Source organism: Chelonoidis abingdonii, chromosome 2 (assembly GCF_003597395.2).
Source record: "Chelonoidis abingdonii isolate Lonesome George chromosome 2, CheloAbing_2.0, whole genome shotgun sequence".
In the NCBI taxonomy this organism is placed as follows: domain Eukaryota; kingdom Metazoa; phylum Chordata; order Testudines; family Testudinidae; genus Chelonoidis; species Chelonoidis abingdonii.
In genome coordinates this window covers 236888835-236909263 of record NC_133770.1, presented here as the reverse complement: position 1 = coordinate 236909263, position 20429 = coordinate 236888835, and the positions used below count along the sequence as shown (strand labels likewise).

Sequence of the window (20429 nt, the reverse complement as noted above, 5' to 3'; positions counted from 1 at the left end):
CCAGGGCTCTGGGTCTTGGGGGTCCCCCAGGGGACAGTTGGGGTGACTCGGGGGGCATACTAGGACCCCCAATAGTCCTAGTTGGTGGCAGCGAGAATATCCAAGCTGGTAGTGAGCTTGGGGGAGTTTCAGGTAAGCCCCCAGATTTTGGACACAGAAGTCCAGGTTTGGGACAGCACCCAGGTCTTGGACGCTAAAGTCCAGATCTGGGACAGGAGGCATTACCACATATGCACATCTGTAAGAGGCTGCAAGATGCAGGTTTATGATCAGAAGAAATGTCCATCACTATTTTTGCTGTTCTAAAAAAACCCCAAACAGACATTATTTGAATGGCAGCAGCTCATAGCAGCATCAGTCATGGATCAGGGCTCAGTTGGGCTAGGCATTGTACAAACATAACAAAGATGGTCCCTGCCCTGAAGAGTTTACAATCCAAGATATGTTTAGCACTTGACTAATGTAATCAATTAAACTAGTGCACAGAGAAAGTGCACATTCAGAAGTAACAAGGACAAGGGATTAGCTTAATGTTCACTGATGTAGTTTAGAAAAATTAATATTCAAATAAAGAGTAAAACTTCTTTATGGAAAGGCTCTCAAGTTTGTAAATAGCAACATACTGAGTATTTTTATACATTACATTTGTGACAGGGTCAGGACAGATGGATACAGAAAAGTGTTAGAAGGCAGATATATTAATCCCAAATTAAGTAGATCCCTTTTCCCTGGGTAAGATAACAGGGACAGTTCCAGAAGAAGCAGGAACTTGCTGGAACCAATTAAGGCAGGCAGGCTAATTAGGACACCTTGAGCCAATTGAGAGAAACCGCTAGAATCACTTAGGACAAGCTGGCTAATCAGGGCACCTGAGTTTAAAGAAGAACTCAACTTCAGCTTGTAGTGTGCATGTGAGGAGCTGGGAGCAAGAGGCACTAGGTGCTGAGAGTGGGAAGGTGTATTGAAGAGTATCAGACACCAGGAGAAAGGTCCTGTGGTGAGGATAATGAAGGTGTTGGGAGGAGGCCATGGGGAAGTAGCCCAGGGAGTTGTAGCTGTCACGCAGCTGTTCTAGGAGGCACTATAGACAGCTGCAGTCAACAGGGCCCTGGGCTGGAACCCGGAGTAGAGGGCGGGTCCGGGTTCCCCCAAAACCTCCCAACTCCTGATCAGACACAGGAGGAACTGACCTGGACTGTGGGTTCTACCAGTGGGGAAGGTCTCTGGGCTGTTCCCTAACCCACATGGTGAATCTCTGAGGTGAACAAATCCACCAATAAGCACAGGACCCACCAAGATAGAGGAGGAACTTTGTTACAATGTATATTTTGTAAGAATTTTCTATAGTTTAATCATTGTGAGATTCAATATATTTAAAAGGGTTCTGTCAGGTTAATTAAAAAAAATGTTTCTGGGTTAAACCTTAGAAGTAAACATTGTTTGAAGTATCTTTCCACATTCTTCGCCCCCCGCTCTCCCACCCGCTCCAGTTTCTCAGATTAGACAATAGAGACTAGTCAGCTTCGTTTTTATTTATAGTCCCAATTTAATTTTCAGGATCTCGTGCATTAACACAACCCTATCAAAACTGTTGGAAAATATTAGTTTGACTGCAATTTAAATTTTAGAACAATGCAAACATTTCAATATTTCTGGATTTTGTAGAAACTTATTTGTTCATAGCATAAATTTTGGTCCATATTTCACCAGCCACTATTGCTCTAAACAACCACATATCAGATTATACAAGATACATACTGTGATGAGATTAAACTAAGTCTTTATTATATATTTATGAACATCTGTGGTGTTACTTATTACATTAACACAATTTGAGTCATTTTGCCTTTTTTCCTCTTCAACTGCCCATGAAAACATCAGAAAATTCTCAATTATTTACACATTTCTCTTGTTCTGTAGATTCTACTGATTACAAATATCACAAATATACAGTTACCAATCCTGCAATTGGCTTTATGAAGTTAACTGCTCCGAGTTGCAGAAATGGGAGCACAGATTGCAATATTAACTGTTTTCGCGGTTAGCTAATTATGGAAATTAATGTAGAAAATTTACACTACTACTTGAAAGTCACAAACATTTATGTCTTCAAGTGAATGATACTCATTTTGTGATATTCAAATGAGTAAAGTTTGGCCATTCAAATGTTTGCAAGAACAAATGCCTTTAAACATTCTTGAGTCTACATTGCCTTTAAAATTTAAAATGAATATTGGGGCAATTTTCCACTGTTTTCTCATTGCTGCATTAAGATACAGTTCACATTGAATGACTTGACAGTATGGTAAATAGTACAATAAGCACAAATGTAATCCTTGTTCTGTTTCTGTTCTGACCATTTCAGTGACACCACATTATTATTCCAGTGGTCTTTTTGGACAGTGGTCAAATTTGGTCCAAAGTTTTGGATTTGTAAATACTGTATCTTTACACCTGGCCCCCTAGAAATGCAAGCTAAAGACTGTGCTGGATAAGATGAAAATATACTCATTCAGAATCAGCTCTCTCAATTACCACTTCCTTTTAATCAATTAGATTAAGTCCTCACTCTCTCGCTTTTGCTTCATAGCAAAAAGTCTCTATTATTTTGCTCTTTTCATTGAGCTGAGAATTATGGGTAGCTGAAGAGAATGTGCATAATATTATGCTGTGGTCGGCTCCCCGGGAGTCCTTCCCTCAGAATAAAGTTTTTTTGTTTTTTGAAGCAAAATTAACCCCTCTCTTCCGTAATTAAGAGGCCTCTTTTGCACAGAGAAAGGATAATGTGAATAAGATGCCAAACTGAAACACAGAAGACCTGGCTTCAGTTTCTGGATTTGTCTGTAGAACAAGGATAATACTCTATTCCCACTCTGTCTCTTGTCTAAATTGAAAGCTACATACTCATTTCAAGTCCATAAACAAATTGCATTGGCTTGAAGAACTAGCTCAGTTACCTCCCTGGCCCTAGGAACTGAAGGCAATTGCCCTCTGTATGTTCCATCATTGACTCAGATGCAGCTGTCCTCCTCCTGCTCTTTTGAAGAGAGCAGATACTGCTTCATTTTAGGCAACCTGGGACATGACAAACTATCATCATACCACCACCCATTTTTGCTATTCTCAAACATCCTGTTTTTCTTGATTTTTAAGAACTATTAATAGTGGTTCTTCACGGAAAAAACTCAAGGGATAATTAAGCTCCTGCCGCTGCTGACATCACTCATCAGTAGACCAATCAAATACAATTAGCATTCCTATTACACTCTTTTACTTATACATTGCTACATGGTCTTCGTTAAAGGCATTGTCTCCCAGCACAGTGTGTGGGGGAGGAGAAAAACAGACAAACTACTCAGATTACAGCCAGTGATTAAGTGTTCATGGAGTTTGTGATGTCACCTCACAGAAAACCAAGGTACATAAATGACTGAGTGCAAAAGGATACATGTCCAAAAGGCAAGCTTCAAGAGGAAAAGAAAAGGAAATATTAAAAAAAATTGTTAGGACTTAAAACATTATATGCTAACATCTGAGGGCTGATCAAGAAATTCTGAAAAAGTTTTAAGGATTTATCTCACCAAACTACATATTAGGATGAGGACGGACGCGTGCACACACACAGGCCTTTTTATCCCCAAAAGATATACACCAGTTACATGTGATTTGTGATAAAAAGGCCTAGTTGCATGTGTCCCTTAAGTCTCAGCAATCTTGTGCACTGTGTTAGACCCTTAAAAGACTGACGAGGGGAAAAAAAAAAAAAAGATTCCATTTTTTTTGCATGCATCTTGTTGGTTGGATTCTCTGATTGTCAGTTCTTTCCACGTAGGCTGTGCAATACCTGGTATTTGTTTCCCAAGCGCTAGTATTTCATTTTCCTAGAGACAATCCAAGCCTTAGGTCATTTCCCAAAAGGTCAGTTACACAGTAACCAATTACTACTGTCCATTAGGATTAGTTTGTAAGTCATTGGCAGTGTCTCATCAAAAGCTTATTGACAGTTATCATTTTGAAAAAATTCTAACACAAGGAGACCCTCAAAGAATGGCTTAGACAGAAAATAGACACAACAGTAGCATGAACTGCATCTTTTATAATGGACACTTCATTTTTGCTCTTCCTCCTGCCTGCCTTGTTTCTGTCGCTGGGGGACTTGGAGAGGAAGGAAGACACATTTACAGCAAACAAAAAAATGGAAAAAAAAATAAAAGGCTTAGAACCCTGATCTTTCCTCTTCCAATCTGAGCAGTCATTCTAGTTTTCTGCTTCTCTATTTTTGTAGCTTTTAGTTCAGCTATTATTGCTTGAATTATAAGCAACTTTGTTCCATACTGAAGTAACTGTGTCCACAAAATGCACAGTAAAACATTGCATGGTACATATGAAGAGAATTTTCTTTTTTTATTCTGGGCTTAAAAGGTTACTTCTCCGTTTCTTGCAGGTGCACTGATCACAAAATTCCATCAGTTTTTCTTCCTTCTTGAATTGTTTCCTGTTGGACCACAACCTGCTCCAACCTGGTAATCTGACAGCTAATTGTTGATTTTTACTTGGCACAAGTGTGATCAGTGCAACTGCAAGAAAGAGGAGAAAAATTATAAGCCGAGAAACAAAAAAGGTTAAAAAAATCATGAGTGCCCTTTCAGATGAGGGAGATCAGATGCATACAGGAATAAATTTACTGGGTGTATATGTTATCAGAAGTTATCATTCAACATTAGTGCCAATTTTAAAAAGTTAACTCTATGGAAAGCTACCAACATCCAAAAGAAGGTCCAACAGAGAGTCTCTAATATAAACAATGCATGAGGGTGATAACTGTTTAACTAAAAAGGGAAAAGAACAATAAGTATTTTTTTAAACAAAAGGAACAGACCCAGAAATGTAGCATAATGAAAGCTACCCCAAACCTGCAATTCTTACACCACTGTCATGCAGTCAAGGTGTGTTCAAACTACAGTTTAGCAAATAAGCTTACAATTTTTTTAAAATACCACTATACAACAGAAGTTGCCCAAGTGTACATCAATATCTTATTTTTAATTGATTTAGTATTAAACAAGGCACAGCCGATGACAGAATTGTGTCTCGGTGAACTATTCAAAACAAGAAAGCATATTGGTCTTGTTAACTATTAAGATGAATATCAACCCTCAGTACCTGAGCTGATTTATCAGATAAATGCCTAGTAAATATCACCAATGTAACCCTGGGATACTAGAATGATCATTAACCTCAAGACTTAATGAAGGAATTTAGTAAACTGTGATATCTACAAATACAAATTAGAGACTCATTAAGGGCCAAATGATGAATGCAAAGAATCAAGGCTTTTGTACAAATAAGGTTAATTTGAAAAATATCAGAGAGAGTGAGGCACGTTAAGTAACCTGAATTGCATGATGTTGATTCAAGTCCACAAGAAATGGGACAATATCTTATTAAAAGTGAAAGAAATTGCTGTAAAACTGAAGTGTAAAAGTGACCAAATTAGGAATTTAGAGTACAGGCACTAAGTACCTGCATACCTGCTCATCATCCATACCAGTTCTTTACTCAGAAGGAATTCCCAGCATCCATAAGTGAATTACTGAACCATTAAAAAGAGTGTCTCACTGTATACCACTCCATTACCCTTCCTTTGTACTATATAGTTTTTGGTTTTCTCTGTTATCTCAACATCTCATCCTCTTCCTGTTGCAACCTTTGATTTTGTAACTCAGTTTTCCAAGAAGCTATCAATACTCACCAGTAACCTACAAAGTCAGATACTGTAGGTATTTATTAATATTTAAAATAAGCATAGATTTCAAGAACTTAAAAGTTTCTCTGTATCATTCTGCTAGCCATTCAGCATGATCACATTAACTTCTTCATATTAAACATTGGAGGAAAATTAATACAACTTAAAGATCTTGCATTACCATAAAATCTGAATGGAATACAATTCAAGTTAATCGCAATTTTTAACTTGAAGAAATTAAATGCACAATTTTACACATTTCCAGAAGAAACAGCACAATCACAAGACCCAAGGAGTGTGTCATGAGAAAGCAGCTGTGGAGTTCAGCCTGTGGAAAACAAATTGGCAAGACAATCTGAAATCAGAAAAATCACATTAAGAATGTAATAGCAACAGCCTTCTAAAGGAGTAGGATTGATTTAACACATATTCCAGTCATGCAACACAACAAACATCTGAATTATAACCAACTTATTTAACAATTTTGTAGTGGTTAGGAGATTCCAACCTTTTTTCTTCCATATCTAAAAACACTAAACATCACTATGTTACTGCTTCTCAGAACAGCTGCAATAGTCAGATGTTATTGAACAGCAACAGCATATACAAATAATGTCTGCAAAGCAGATGTTTTATACAGTTGGGAAACTAGAAACTAAAATCCTCCTTCTCCTGCCCTTTTGCTGAAATGCTAATCGCTAAGGTTTGTAAATGGACTCAGCCTCTAAACCCCATTTTGGTTTGTTCAGAACTATTTAGGCTGAAATTTTGTAAAAGGTGTTTTAAAAAAAAAAAAGCAGTTAAAGAAATTCCCTGCAGCTATTTTCAAAACAAACAAGGAAGAGGACTTATGTACTGACAATTCAATATTAAAATATAACACTTCACAGGCAGTTTGTCCCTCAATGAGGAAGAGTGCTGTGAATCTGAAAAACACTTAAGTTCCAAGTTAAACAATTAAATTAGCTCAATCAATGTGAAGTAACTGTTTCCCACTGTATAATTGCCTACAGAGCTATAGAACTGCACAGAAAGTTTTGCAAGTGTTAACATTTCTTAAATATGCCAGTGTGCCTACCAAGTGGGTGAATTTAAAACCAACTGAGTTGCAGAGTTCCACAGTGCTGCAACTCAGGTCTTCTCTCCTCCTCTTCATTTATGTTGCTGAAAGTATACAAAATAAGCTGCTAATGCAACATTAAGGCTATGTCTACACCTATAGCTGTGCCACTATAGCACCCTAGTGTAGAAGCTTCCTAATGAAATAGAAGGGTTTTTTCTGTTGATGTCATTAAACCATCTCTTCAAGAGGAAGTAGCTAGGTCAGTGGAAGAATTCTTCCATCAACTCAGCTGCACCTGCAACGAGGTCTTGGTTGAACTAACTATAGCACTTAAGGCATGAAATTTTTCACAACTCTGAGCAACGTACCTAGGGTTAGCTAATTCTAAGTGTACACCAGGCCAAAGACTGCAATTGCAGATACTCACAAAGGAGGATATGTAAACATTAAAAGCTCTAATTCTAGCATTAACTTACTCACATCATCTATATTAAAAGGGACAACTAGAATTATACCCAATTTGGGTTTCAGGGAAAAAAGGTGTCCCTAAACCTCATAGTAAAAGCCACCATCTTCCTTTTTTAAAAAATGCTAATGAAATTATATCCCTTCCCACCTTCTACATCAAAACATTGCAGCACCTGTTGAAATAGATGGACATTGTATAGTAATTTACATGAGCCTGAGTTCTTACACACAAGTTATGCAGGAATGCTTCACTACCCACCTATGAGGAAACAAGTAATGGGGGAAAAAGGAGGTGCTTCTGTGGATCTGGAAAGAAGAAGATTCTGCCAGGATTTCTCCACAAAAGGAATATGCAAAGAGGAGCTGGTAATCTTACCACACATCATGAATGTAGCCAGAGTTGTGCTTCTCTCATCAGATCCTAAACAAGGCAGCAGACAGGGATATGAAGAGGAGCCCTCCTGCTCAGGAGTCCCCATTATTTGAAAGTGGGACGAGGGGGAGAATGAGAAGCCTCTTCCTGTCCCCCTCTTGTACATATTATCTGAAAGAGGGGATCCTCTTGGAATTAAATGCTTCAAGCTCCAGCCTGGCGGCTTCTGATCGGTTGTGGCATGAGTGGCTTCTGTTTGGGACAAGGGGAACTGGATGAAGGAGAAATCCAAATAGTTTCTTGTCTGACTTTAGAGTAGTGATTAATGGCTGGGAGGAGGAGAATTCAAATCCTGGAAATATGAACACTTGTGAGTTATTAATAAAATGTATTGCTGTCCCAATGTTAGAGTGGATTAGGGCCCATTATGCTAGGCATTGTAGCATGTCACCAATATAAATCTGTTTCAGCGTTTACATACTCTGTACGAAAAACAAACTATCCTCAAGGGCTGAAATCTGATAGAGATTTGACATTGTAGACAAAGTTCCCTCCTTATTAATGCTGTAAAAACTCATTTTTGGTTATGTATAGAAATGTACAGCCTGTATAGCAATACAGGAATTTTAAAGGAAGCCAAAAACATTTACCTAAAATTTCTTATCAATTTTCCTCTTTTGAAATTTGATAATAATGTTAGACTAAAAGCAAATGTTGATATCAGGGAGCACATTATTTCAATTTTCTCAGATTTATAGAAATATAGTCAGCCAGGTGAATAGGTTCTCTCTATTGAAATCCTCACAAGGATTAAAAAGGACCAAATGGTGAGTCTTCATGCCAAACAGAAGTTCTCACCTAATTAACTGCAGTCTAATTCACATGAAGGAACAAACAAAATTCAAACATCCATGTTCTGCTATGAATGAAGTTAAAATGAACCAATCTCCCTTAATCTTGTCCTTAATTTTATCAGAAAAATAGATGAAGGATCTTTACATGGCAAAAGAATACACAGATGTTACTGGAAACAGGTACTCATTTCCTTAAAAAGAAAACGGCAGCAAAATGAGCTGAAATGATGGAACTGCTTATATTATTTTTCTAAAATTTTTCTAACAGCCATTCCCCCATGAACAATGTTAGGTATCTGAATGCCTCTTCAATATCAAGTATCCATTTTAAAAAGTTAATGCTTCAACAAACAAAAAACAACCCCCCCCCTCACTCCCAGCAGTTCTGCATTAGGTTTTCAAACTGTCAGCAACATCTGGAGAACCATTTAAACACCTTTCTTGCTACAGAGATACTAATTACTTTGAAAGCCTAGCCTAAACAGGACCAAAATAAGGCAGCTAGCACTGCATTGGAATTTACAAGGCAGTATTTATTCAACTAATCTTCTGCTGGGAAAGATCAACCAGCATCCATACATAGAGAAACATGGTACATTTGTTTTTAACATTTGAAATGAAAATTCCCAATTATAAAAAAGTAACCTCACGAAGGGACTTTACAGATGAGACATTTTCACCAAGTCTTATCTTTATTATTTCAGTTATCTGCATTAGACCAAGATCTCAATTTTTTGTTTGGTGCCACTGACCTGGGCTTTGAGATTGATTCTTTTTCCAATGAATTTTAGAAAAACTGCAGTCATGAATTCAGCATGATGTCAGTGCTACAGGATCAAGCAGGAAGAAGAGATTAGCTCTAAAAGGAGCAAACGCATTTAAATGCAAATATGTAGTAAGTTAAAAAAGGATATGCGGAAACCTAAAGAGCTGAAATTTGCCTAAGTGATACGAGGTGAGAGTCTGTCCCAGTACAGAAGTCCCTCAAAGAAAAATAGTGCCCATATTTTGTTAGGCCATCAGCCTGAGAATTCAAGTGACAAGATGCATTTCTCATTAAAAAATGCTGAAATTACAGTCAAGCAGCACTCAATAGCTAAAGAATGGCAGAATTATGGCTACCCATGCAAACTTAATGTGTTCCTCTTGTATGTATGTATGTATATGTGTATGTGTGTATGTGTGTGTATATAACGACAGCTTTTAGTTACATGATCATTTACTATACTTTCTACCAGGCTCCTGTGCACAGAATGGATAAATGCTCACTGACTGGGTAACTATTTCAATATTTCATTCTCATTGTGTGTGTGATCTTGTGCCTTGCCTACTGCACACCATCCAAACCCCGCACTGACTACAGAATTAGTATTTTCTTCCTGGGCTTTTCTATGGCATTCATCACTACTGCATCTGAAAACTTATTTTAACAATACTCTCGTGAGATAGGGGATGAAAAATCCTACCTTTGTATAGATGAAATGATGAATAGAAGTTAAAGGCCAAAAATGTCAAGTACTCACAAATTTTGCATGTGTCCAATACCACTCAGGATCTGATTTTATAGAGTATTTGAATATAGAAAATGCTGTAAAATATTAAAAGTATATAGATTTCAATTTTAGGTGTGAATGCTCAGCACTTCTGCAAATCAGACCACGTCTCAGTTTGAGCACCCGAAAGTTAACACACGCAGTTAGAGGCCACCTCTGAAAAGTTTTTGTCTTAAGTGACTTCCCTAGCATCATACAGGAACTCCATAGCAACTACCCAAATCTAGGTCCTGAAGGTAATTGTGTTCATTGGTTACAGACCCTTCTGCCACAGTCCCTTAGCACTTCATTCCATGAGACACACACAGCTTGCCCCTTTCTGTCCCCCCTCCTTTGTTCCTGGCCCCTCCCTGTACCCCCAGCATTCGAGTCAAGCGGCTTCCTTCTCTACACTGCCTGGTGCAATTACCTTTTGAACTTTTAGAATACTAAGATAAGCTAAAATTTGTATTCGTAACACTTTATATTCCATGTTCCAGCATATTGAATTAAATCTTCACTGTGGGACTGTAAAATGTTTTAAAATCAATGACAAAGAACACTGTACATTCATTGTGTGTGTGTTGGGGAAGAGAAAAAAGTAGTGCATAAATAGTAAAATAACCTATATTTAAAAAAGCTGTGCTTGTCCCCAAATGTCAGCACTCAGCTGACTAGAAGCTGTTGTAAATGCAACAGAGATTCCAAACATAATGTAAACGTGTTGGATAATAATACACACCAAAGGCATTCAAATCTGCAGTATTGCTATTTTAAGCTTTAACATATCTGTCTTCTACAGCGCTAGTTTCCTTTTTTAGAACATCTCTGGAATTTGAACAGACTGTTCAGTATTTTATGCAGTTCATACAGCCGCTTGACATTTTTGACCATACAAATTTTTCCATCAGGTAAAATTCATGTTTCTAAGAATCAGGTTATTGTAAAAAATAATTTTCAAAGGGTAAATTAAAAATTTAGCATAGAAGTATTCAGATTAATACAGTATCTTAAACATTTTGTTAAAGAGCTCTAAGCAGTAACAGGTAAACATGGATGTGAACAGACTTGATCCACTGATCAGTCTTTTTACAGAAGTATTCTGAATAGAGAGAATGCCCGAATACTGTGATATTAGGAGGAAAAAAGTTGAAAAACAGTATCTGCTTGCTAAACAAGAATTATGTTTATTTAGCTAGTGAATCACCTAGAGGAGTAAATTTTCACTTCCATGATAGCAATCTGTCAGGCTTGCAAACACCCAGAAATAGGAATTAAAGGTTTTAAATGTAGTTATAAAGGTCATAAAAAGTCTGATGTAGACTGAGGTACATTTACTCAAAACTGAGATTCATTGAGTGGTAGCAAACAAACAGTTCCTCAGACAAATGCACTTTTTTCAGTATACATATTACAGAAAAAATAAAGAAGTGTGCATTAACCGGTGCTGTCCACCAAGCTGCATATTAATATTCTCTTACACCAAACAGTTTGAAACAAGGGAAATGTCATTCTAATATAATTTCATGTTACGTTTCATTTGGCTAAACTGCATCTTAAAGTTGCTTTGCCATATTAAAAGTTTACTACAATAATTTTCACATGAACATTTAGACTTGAGTTTTACTCCAGGACTAAATATGGCATGATTTTGCTTTTAATCTGTTGAATAGCTAAAAACTGACAATTAAAAAAAAACTACAACAAAGAAAAAGTAAGTTGAAGCAATGTGAATCTCACATCATTGAATCACTTCTAATGGTTAATTGTTAGTATTTAACAAATTCAAAGAGTTAATGAATCCTTGCATTCCTTCCGTCTCCTGTGACTTAGCTAGGATGCATAAATACAAAAGACGGCAGATACTGGTAAAAGCTTCAGGACAGAAAGTGCTTGACGAAGTTACAGTTCTCAAGTGTGTTTGGTGAGAGAGTATAAGGGCAGATGCACTGATGAGAACCATTACAAGAAGAGTCAATTTCGTGTTAAAGTGTTCAAAGATGTCACCTTAAGCAGAAAAAAAGCTTTAATAATGTCTTCTTAGACATATTAGGCATTTCCAGAGTCTACATCATTAGTGTTGTAATTCTAGCAGGACATCTTCATATAGTTATTGTTTGTTTCTATTTCTCTCCTGCAAAAAAAAAAAAAAAAAGAGGAAATAAAATTAAAACAAGCATTTTCACATTAAATTCTGATATTCTCCCCTCATTAGAGCAGTAATAATGTCACTTGTTAAGCATGTCAACTTCCTTAAAGAAAGCAGCATGTTTTACAGGAAATGAAATCAATGTTCTGTATGTATTCAGGCAAAGTGGAATGTTTAGTTCAGGATAGCTTTTTTAAAGTACAGTGGAAATTAAAAGGCAAATCTGTTTAAATGACAATGAGCTGTTGAAAGGAACACATCCCACTGTTACATTTAGGCACCTATTGGAGAAATATTTACTTCCATTAAAAAGACATTCCACTAAATGAAATGGTCAAAGAAAAAAAAAAAAGCGCTATTCAGCATTCAAGCAAGAAAAAAAGTTACCTTAAATTTGCTGCCTAAGTTGTCTGCAAAATGGACTGTGTGTTTAATTAGTAGTTTAAGTTTCCTTGAAGTTTTTTTATTCCCTACAGTTCTGGAATCTGGAAGTGTTATTGAGGTGATACTCAGTCACTAGAGCTTTTATCCAAAACTCAAAGTCAATGTGAGTCTCTTAACTTCACTGTTCTTTGAATGAATTCTGTGCCACTACTGCTGCACATATTGTACCCCTCTGTGAAAACAGCTGTCATAATTAAGGTCCACATGCACCAATAAATGTAGATAAGAAGGAATCAACAGTAGAGAATGTTGGTTAAAACCTCTCCCCTATTTTTTTAGGGATTGTTTTTGCTATTAACAAGCAAAAAGGTGACTGGGAGAGAAGTGATTGTGCATTTTAGTCTTTCCATATACAACTATGTTTTATAAACATTATGTAGTATAGTAATTTAGTGATGCATAGTGAAAGTATTTTCAACATTTTAAATACTCTTCTGGAAAAGTCCACATACAGAAAGGCTTCTGCTGTACTCACAGGTAATTTTCATTACAATTAAAAGGAGAAGACTAGATTAATTTTAGAATTTTTACTAACTTTGCTACATGTTTCTGGTATTCAACAAAAAAGTAGCACAATGCTAGGATGAGATAAAGAACCTCTTAAATCTGAAGAATGATCCTCATGTAACATGCTGAAGCTATATATAGTGTTCCTCACTGTTCATATTAGTCACGAAAAAAATAGATGATCCTGAATGAATGCTTCCAGGAAGACAGACTACAAGAAAGAAGGTACACAGTAGCCATATATGACTAAAGCTGTTCTTATTAAAAGTTCAGAGTATAGCTGAGGCCATGGACTGTACAAAGAGGTTTGGTACTTTGATCCAACACCTTTGCAGCAGCTCACAATGGTGCAGTTAGACCCTCACCACTCAAAATACAACTACCATTACATACATTGGGCCAGATTCTGTCCTCCAAATTGCCTGCTTCACACTGCTCTGATAGTGCAAATTATTTGCACTACAATAGTTCCAAGAGTCATTAATCAGGATCCCACTGTGCTGGATGCTACATACAAAACCTACCCCAAAGAGCTTACAATCTAAACAAGCCTATTTTAAATAGTAGGAAAGGTATTTTATTAGGACCAACTTTTTATAGCAAAAGAGTACATTGCATTAAAGCCTGCAAAGGAAAGGTTTTTTAAAATAGGAAATTAATGAACCATTCATGTGTATTAGTATGTCATTGGTGCATTTCTCAGGTGACTGAAGACACTTGACCTTTGGCCTCATTTCTCACTGTGTAAAGGCATGCAAAAAAAACCTACTAATGCACATTTTGTCAACAGACCTCCACTGAAAGATGCAATATTGTAATGTGAAGCAGTGAAAAAGAGCACAAGACCAAATGATTTTGATTTAGGAAAGGTTTTTGTTTGTTTTTAAACAATATTGCACTTCTGAAATACTTATATTATACTTGCAAATGTTGTGAAGAAAGAGCTAACTCATGGAAGTAACCTCAAGTATATATTTGCTACAAAGTGTCTCCCATTCCCACCCAACCCCCAACATATTAACCACAGAGACCTTCCTGATGCTTATTTGAATTTTTATACATAGCTTCTGGATTCAAAACACACTTAAAATCAGACACTGTCCTTCACTTCCAAAAATATTTTTCTAATGAATAACCTAAAAAGTAATGCCACTCCAAAGATATCAGCTGATTTAAGAGACTGAAGTTAGGCATCTTCCAAATTTCTAAGTCTCAAGAAAAATCAGTCTTCAATTCCATCAGAAAACAAAAAAGGATGTAGTCTTTAAAAACCCTCCTTCTCCAAGCCCATACTACCTGAATATTTTCAATTCCTGAAAGAACATGCACACATGCACACAGGGAGAAACAAACTTTACATTTTTGCTGCCTCGTAGATTTTACATTTTGAAATCTCATTATAAAGTGCATAGAAGAATGTGTCTCAAATGTGTTTGAAATGGTCTTTAGTAGGACGAGATGAAAGAACAGAAATACATTTGTACACTATATTGTTTTTTCTCCCCCCAAAAAACTACTTAAAGTAAAATTCCATTTAATATCAATTCCCTTCTCCCATCTGGACGATCAGGCAGGAAGGGGAATCAAAATGGATATCCAGCTCCCAGGACAGAATTTTGGCTCTCAAACAGTGAAGACAGACCAAACAATAGAACACCTTTATCCCAGGCTTTCCGTGATTAGAAGAGAGCATCCTCACTTAGGAATATATTCCAGTGTACAGTCTGAACTCTCCCTCAGTTCCCATTCATTTACATTCTTTTCTTTACTTCTCAAATTCTGACGATCGGAATCTTTCCCAAATCTCTCCTTGGCACTCAATAATAGAAAGCTCCTTCAATCAATTCAAGTTCTTTGCCAAGGGACAACAACGCAGTCTGTTTCACTTTAGAATTTATTGCAAGCAGTGATGTTACTGGGCTTTGGGTGGAGTTTATCCACAGTACATGGAGAGTAATTAGCATTTGAATTAAAGCTACATGAGAATGCAACAGCTGGTTCATGATAACTGCTAGCTATATACCACATGGTGAGCAGATTTTGCTACACATACTAACAAAATAAAATTAAGGGGATGAACCTGGAAAACACCCAGGCTTAGGAAATGCATGCATCAATCCAGAATATACAAACATGTGGAACTGATAATATAGCAACTTATGTTCAGCTCTTCCATACTGCCTTATATTTCATGCAATTTCAGTTCTTTCTAAATTCAGGTACCAACTGAAGGATCACCAGATGAAAAATGCTCTGTAGGAAATTATCCTCTGAATTATGAATTCAATGATGTACCAAGGAATTATTTTAGTTTCCACCCCCCCCCACACACCCATTTTTCCAAAACCCAAAGCCATGAAAATGAGTAACTGGTTTAACTTGAAACTGTTTCCTAGTCTGAGATCAAAATAATCAATGAAAGAAATGGGCTATGTAACTTTTAATGCACTTTTTAAATGGAAAGGGAAGGAAAAAGTTAAAGGGTAATTTTTGATGAAAAATTTAAGACAGCAGTCTGACAAAAAGCAACAGCAATGTAAACAGAACATTTTATTAGTTCAGGCCAAAAAGGAGCCGTAAAAGTTCAAGAGGATGGACGATTTGTAAAATTTATTAATGGAAACTGTGAGACTGTATTTTTAGAGCCCTGCAAATCTGCTGGTATCCACGGACTATGTTTGTGGATCAGATACAAATTTTGTATCTGTGCAAGGTTCTATGTATTTAGTTTTTTAATATGAATGTTTACTGCACAGTGTGTTGGAAATGCAAGCAGTCACAACACGTCTATACATAAAAAAGGCTTTGCTAGTATAGCTCTATTAGTATACTAAACCTACAAAGTGGTGCAACAGCATCTACACCAGGGGCTTTTGCTGACAGCTATTTCAGACATAAATCATCCCTTATCACACCCATAGGCAACAGTCATGCAATCAAAAGTTTGTAGTGTACGCCTGGCCTCAGTATGAGAGAACAAGGAAGTGAAACTGACCTGACTAATGAACAAAATACAAAACATAAACATTATTTACAGTGTCACCTGAAAGTGAGAACAGGCATTCACAGGGTACTTTCGTAAATAAGTAGTGGGTAGCATTATCTCCAGTAAATGCAAATGAAGAAGTAGGACTGAGTGAACTTATAGGCGCTAAAGTTTTATATTGTTTTGTTTTTGAGTGCAGTTATATATATAAAAATACCTACATTTGTAAATTGCACTTTCATGATAAGAGATTGCAACTACTGTACTAGCATAATATGAATTGAAAAAATACAATTTCTTTTTTCCAGTGCAAATATTTGTAAACAAAGGCCTTGGCTACACTGGCGCTTTACAGCGCTGCAACTTTCTCGCTCAGGGGTGTGAAAAAACACTCCCCTAAGCTCAGCAAGTTACAGCGCTGTAAAGCGCCAGTGTAAATACTGCCCCACCGCTGGGAGCATGGCTCCCAGCACTGTAAGCTAATCCCCACGGGGAGGTGGAGTACCTGCAGCGCTGGGAGAGCTCTCTCCCAGTGCTGGCGCCACAGCCACACTTGCACTTCAAAGCGCTGCCACGGGAGCGCTCCTGCGGCAGCGCTGTACAGTTGCATACCCAAAAAATATAAAGTGGGCCCTGTACATTTTGTATTCTGTGTTGTAACTGAAATCAATGTATTTGAAAATGTGGGGAAACATCCAAAAATATTTGAATAAATAGTATTCTATTATTGTTTAACAGTGCAATTAAAACTGCGATAATTGTAATTTTTTTTAAATCTCGTGCTTAATTTTTTTTTAATGTTGATACGGGTGATCCAATCTATACTGTACGTGAACTTTCAAAAAGCCTTTAACAAGGGCCTTCACCAAAGGCTCTGGAGCAAAGCAAAAAGTTATGGGATAAAAGGTAAGGTCCTCTCCTTGATCAGTAACTAGTTAAAAGATAGGAAACAAAGCATGTGAATAAATGGAGAGTTTTCACAATGGAAAGGCAAATAGTGGATTCTCCTTGGATCTGTATTAGGACCTGTGCTGTTCAACACATTGAGTAACTTTGCATTGTCTGCAAATTTTGCCACTTCACTGTCTACCCCTTTCTTCAGATCATTTATCAATGTAGTTAAGTCCAAACCTGATTGAAAAGAGTTACAAAAGGAATTTCATGATACTGGGCAACTTGAGCAACAAAATGGCAGATAAAAGTCAATGTTGCTAAGTGTAAATAATGTACAGCAGAAAACAATCCCAGCCATACACAGCTAATTTAGACTCCAATTTTGTATCACCCACTTTAAGATCTTGAAGTTATCATGGATAGTTCCCTGAAAACATCTGCTCAATGTACAGCAACAGTCAAATAAGCTAACAGAATGTTAGGAACCATTAGGAAAGGGATAGACAAAAATTATGATAATGACACTATATAAATCCATGGTATGCCCACTATGGTATTCAGTTCTTCTTGTCTCATCTTATAAGAGATATTAGAATTGGAAAAGGTGCAGAGAAGGGTAACAAAATGATAAGGGATATGGATCAGCTTCCATATGTGGAGAGATTAAAAAACACTGGGACAGTTCATCTTCGAAAAGAGACACCTAAGAGAAGATATGATAGAGGTCTATAAAATCATGAATAGTGTAGAGAAAGTGTTATTTACCCCTTCACATAACACAAGAAAGAGAGGACACACAATGAAATTAATAGACAGCAAGTTTAAAACAAACATAAGGAAGTTTTTCTTTACTTAATGCACAGCCTACTTGTTGAATTCGTTACCAGGGGATGTTGTGAAGGCCAAAAATATAACTGGGTTGAAAAAAGAAGAAGATATTCTCCATGAAATTAAGTCCTTCAATGACTATTAGGCAAGATGGTTAAGGACCTAACCTCATGCTCCAGGTGTCCCTAAACCACCAACTGTCAGAAGCTGTGACTGGACCACAGGGGTTGGATCACTCAGTAAGCTGCCCTGTTCTGTTCACTCCCTTTGAAAAACATCTGGCACTGGCACTGGCCACTGTTAGAGAAAGGACACTGGGCTAGAAGGACCATTGGTCTCACCCAGTATGGTCATTCTTATATCTCTTGTATCCTCCTGAGTTTTCAATAAAATATTCATGGAGACACTCTTCAATCCACTCACAAAGATTTCTAGGGATGACAGTCTTATTTCTTCCTCCATGGTAGGATACTTCCCCACACCATTACATTGTAGGTTTGGCTAGCACCACTGAAGCAAACAGATTAGCAGCATATGGGCCTGGGCAGTTTCAGGATACCAGCAGCACCTGTGCTCCCTGTGCCTTTGGCCTGGTCTACACTACACGTTTAAACCGAATTTAGCAGTGTTAAACTGGATTTAACCCTGCACCCGTCCACACAACAAAGCCCTTTATATTGCTATAAAGAGCTCTTTAAACCGATTTCTGTACTCCTCCCCGACAAGGGGAGTAGCGCTGAAATTGGTATTGCCATATCGGATTCATTGCTGGAGCGTTGCGCTGTGGGTAGCTATCCCGTAGCTATGCCATTGAGTTCACGCAGTTTCTCCGGCATTGGAAGAATTATTTGCAAAACAGTGTGCAGTGATTCCTGGGTAAAAATGTCGTCACTCATCCTTTCCTCCGTTGAAATCAGAGCGGCAGACAATTATATTCGCACTCTTTTTCCGCTGGATTGCCCTGGCAGGACGCTCTTGAGCATGGCAACCATGGAGCTTGTTTGCCTTGTCACTGTCACGTATGTGTTACCCTGGATGCTATGAACTCTGTCAGAACGGCCCTTCAGGCTACGTGCGCTGAGTGCTACACAGCAGCATTCACTTGCCTTTGTCATGCCGGTTAGCATGAGTACGCCCTCTATACTCATTTTTCCTATCTGCACGTGGACCCTGCTGCCCATTGTAAAAATGCGGTATGAGACTGACAGTTATCAGTCGTTCTGTTACCGGTGCTGATTGTGTCATGGGTTGCTCCTCGAGGCTGACCTCGCTGAGGTCGTTAGGAATGGCCGGGGGCCTGGGGGCAGCGAATAGGAACAAAGGAAGGGACTCCGTGAGTGATTGTCCCTTCTTTATGATTTTGTCTAAAAATAAGTCAGGTCCGTGCCTAGAATATGGGGCCAGTGTACTAGAGAACCAGAGAGCACAGGACTGCTCCGTGCCAAGTAGGCCTAGAACATATCCCGCAGAAATTGATGAGTGAGCATGCCATTCTAGGGGGTGCCGGACTGCGAACAACCCAAGCCTGCTCTGCTTCCCTCCTCCCCCAACCCTCCTGGCTGCCGTGGCGTGTCCCCCATTTATGTGTGAGTAGTAATAAAGCATGCAGGAATAAGAAACACTGACGTTTTAGTGCAGCTAAAATTGAGGAGGAGGGAAGCTTTCCAGGTCTGTATTGATGAGTCCAAGCGCAGGACAGGTACATGACAGAGGGCATGGGTAGTTCTTTAGCGCAGAGCTGGATGGGAGCTAGCCTCCAGTTGCTATGATGAGGAAGTTACAGCCGTTTTGTATCATCTGCGGAATGACCGTGAGTGCAGTTCCCATTTTTTTACCCAGAGCGCCCCTTTGGCCGATATGCTTCACTGGAGCGAGACCAGCCCAGTGTAGCACATTACACCAGACGTTTTGGTGAGCGAATACGGATTCATCATCGTCACTACTTATTCTATGTTACCTATGGCCTTGCCACCAGGGGATTCTGGTGTTCAGCACTGCTAGACAGCCTGTTCCTACCCCATATGAGCAAGCATGCAGTTAAACCACTAGAGGTTCGGTGACATTTGAAAAAAGTAGCTCATCGAAGAACGTTTTTTTCCCGCGTGTTTTCTTCTCGCGGGGGGTGTAGGGGTGTTAAAAATTTGAGTACGGACATATACCGTTCGAAACACCTGTTGTGTGAATTGTTTTTGACCTTCATGGCATTGAGTGAGCTCTAGCCCTCTCAAGAATACAAATAGCTTTTCTGGAGACTTAGGGGAACTGGCTCGGAGCATAGCTGGTGTCCTCAGTAGCTCCTTCCCTCCCCATTGTGGCTATCCATCTTGATTCTTTGTGGTGTTCCGTTACGATATTGTTCACGCGAAAAATCTGTGCATTGTGGCTAGGTCTGATTTTCATAGTCCTGGGTGATTGCCTTCATATTGCTTTGCATCTTTTGTCTTCTGTAACAGAGCTCTGATTAGAAAACATGATTTCTCCTCCAACAGCGATCAGATCCAGTATCTCCCATACGGTTCCATGCTGCTGAGTCTTTTTGGGGAACTATTTGGCTGACTGCCGCATCGACTATTGCTTTCTACTAT

At 38.2% G+C, this 20429-nt stretch overlaps 1 protein-coding gene across 2 annotated transcripts in view; it reads right to left on the bottom strand.

Annotated features, from left to right (window-relative positions):
• Positions 1-11200: 11200 nt before the first annotated feature.
• The window catches only part of YTHDF3 (YTH N6-methyladenosine RNA binding protein F3), a 45857-nt gene continuing 36628 nt past the window's right edge, over positions 11201-20429 (bottom strand). For both annotated transcript variants that reach the window (XM_075063055.1, XM_032797469.2), the window contains one exon: positions 11201-12170. In XM_075063055.1, coding sequence (XP_074919156.1) covers positions 12147-12170 — 24 coding nt within the window. In that variant the 3' untranslated portion in view covers positions 11201-12146. The remainder of the gene's footprint in view (positions 12171-20429) is intronic.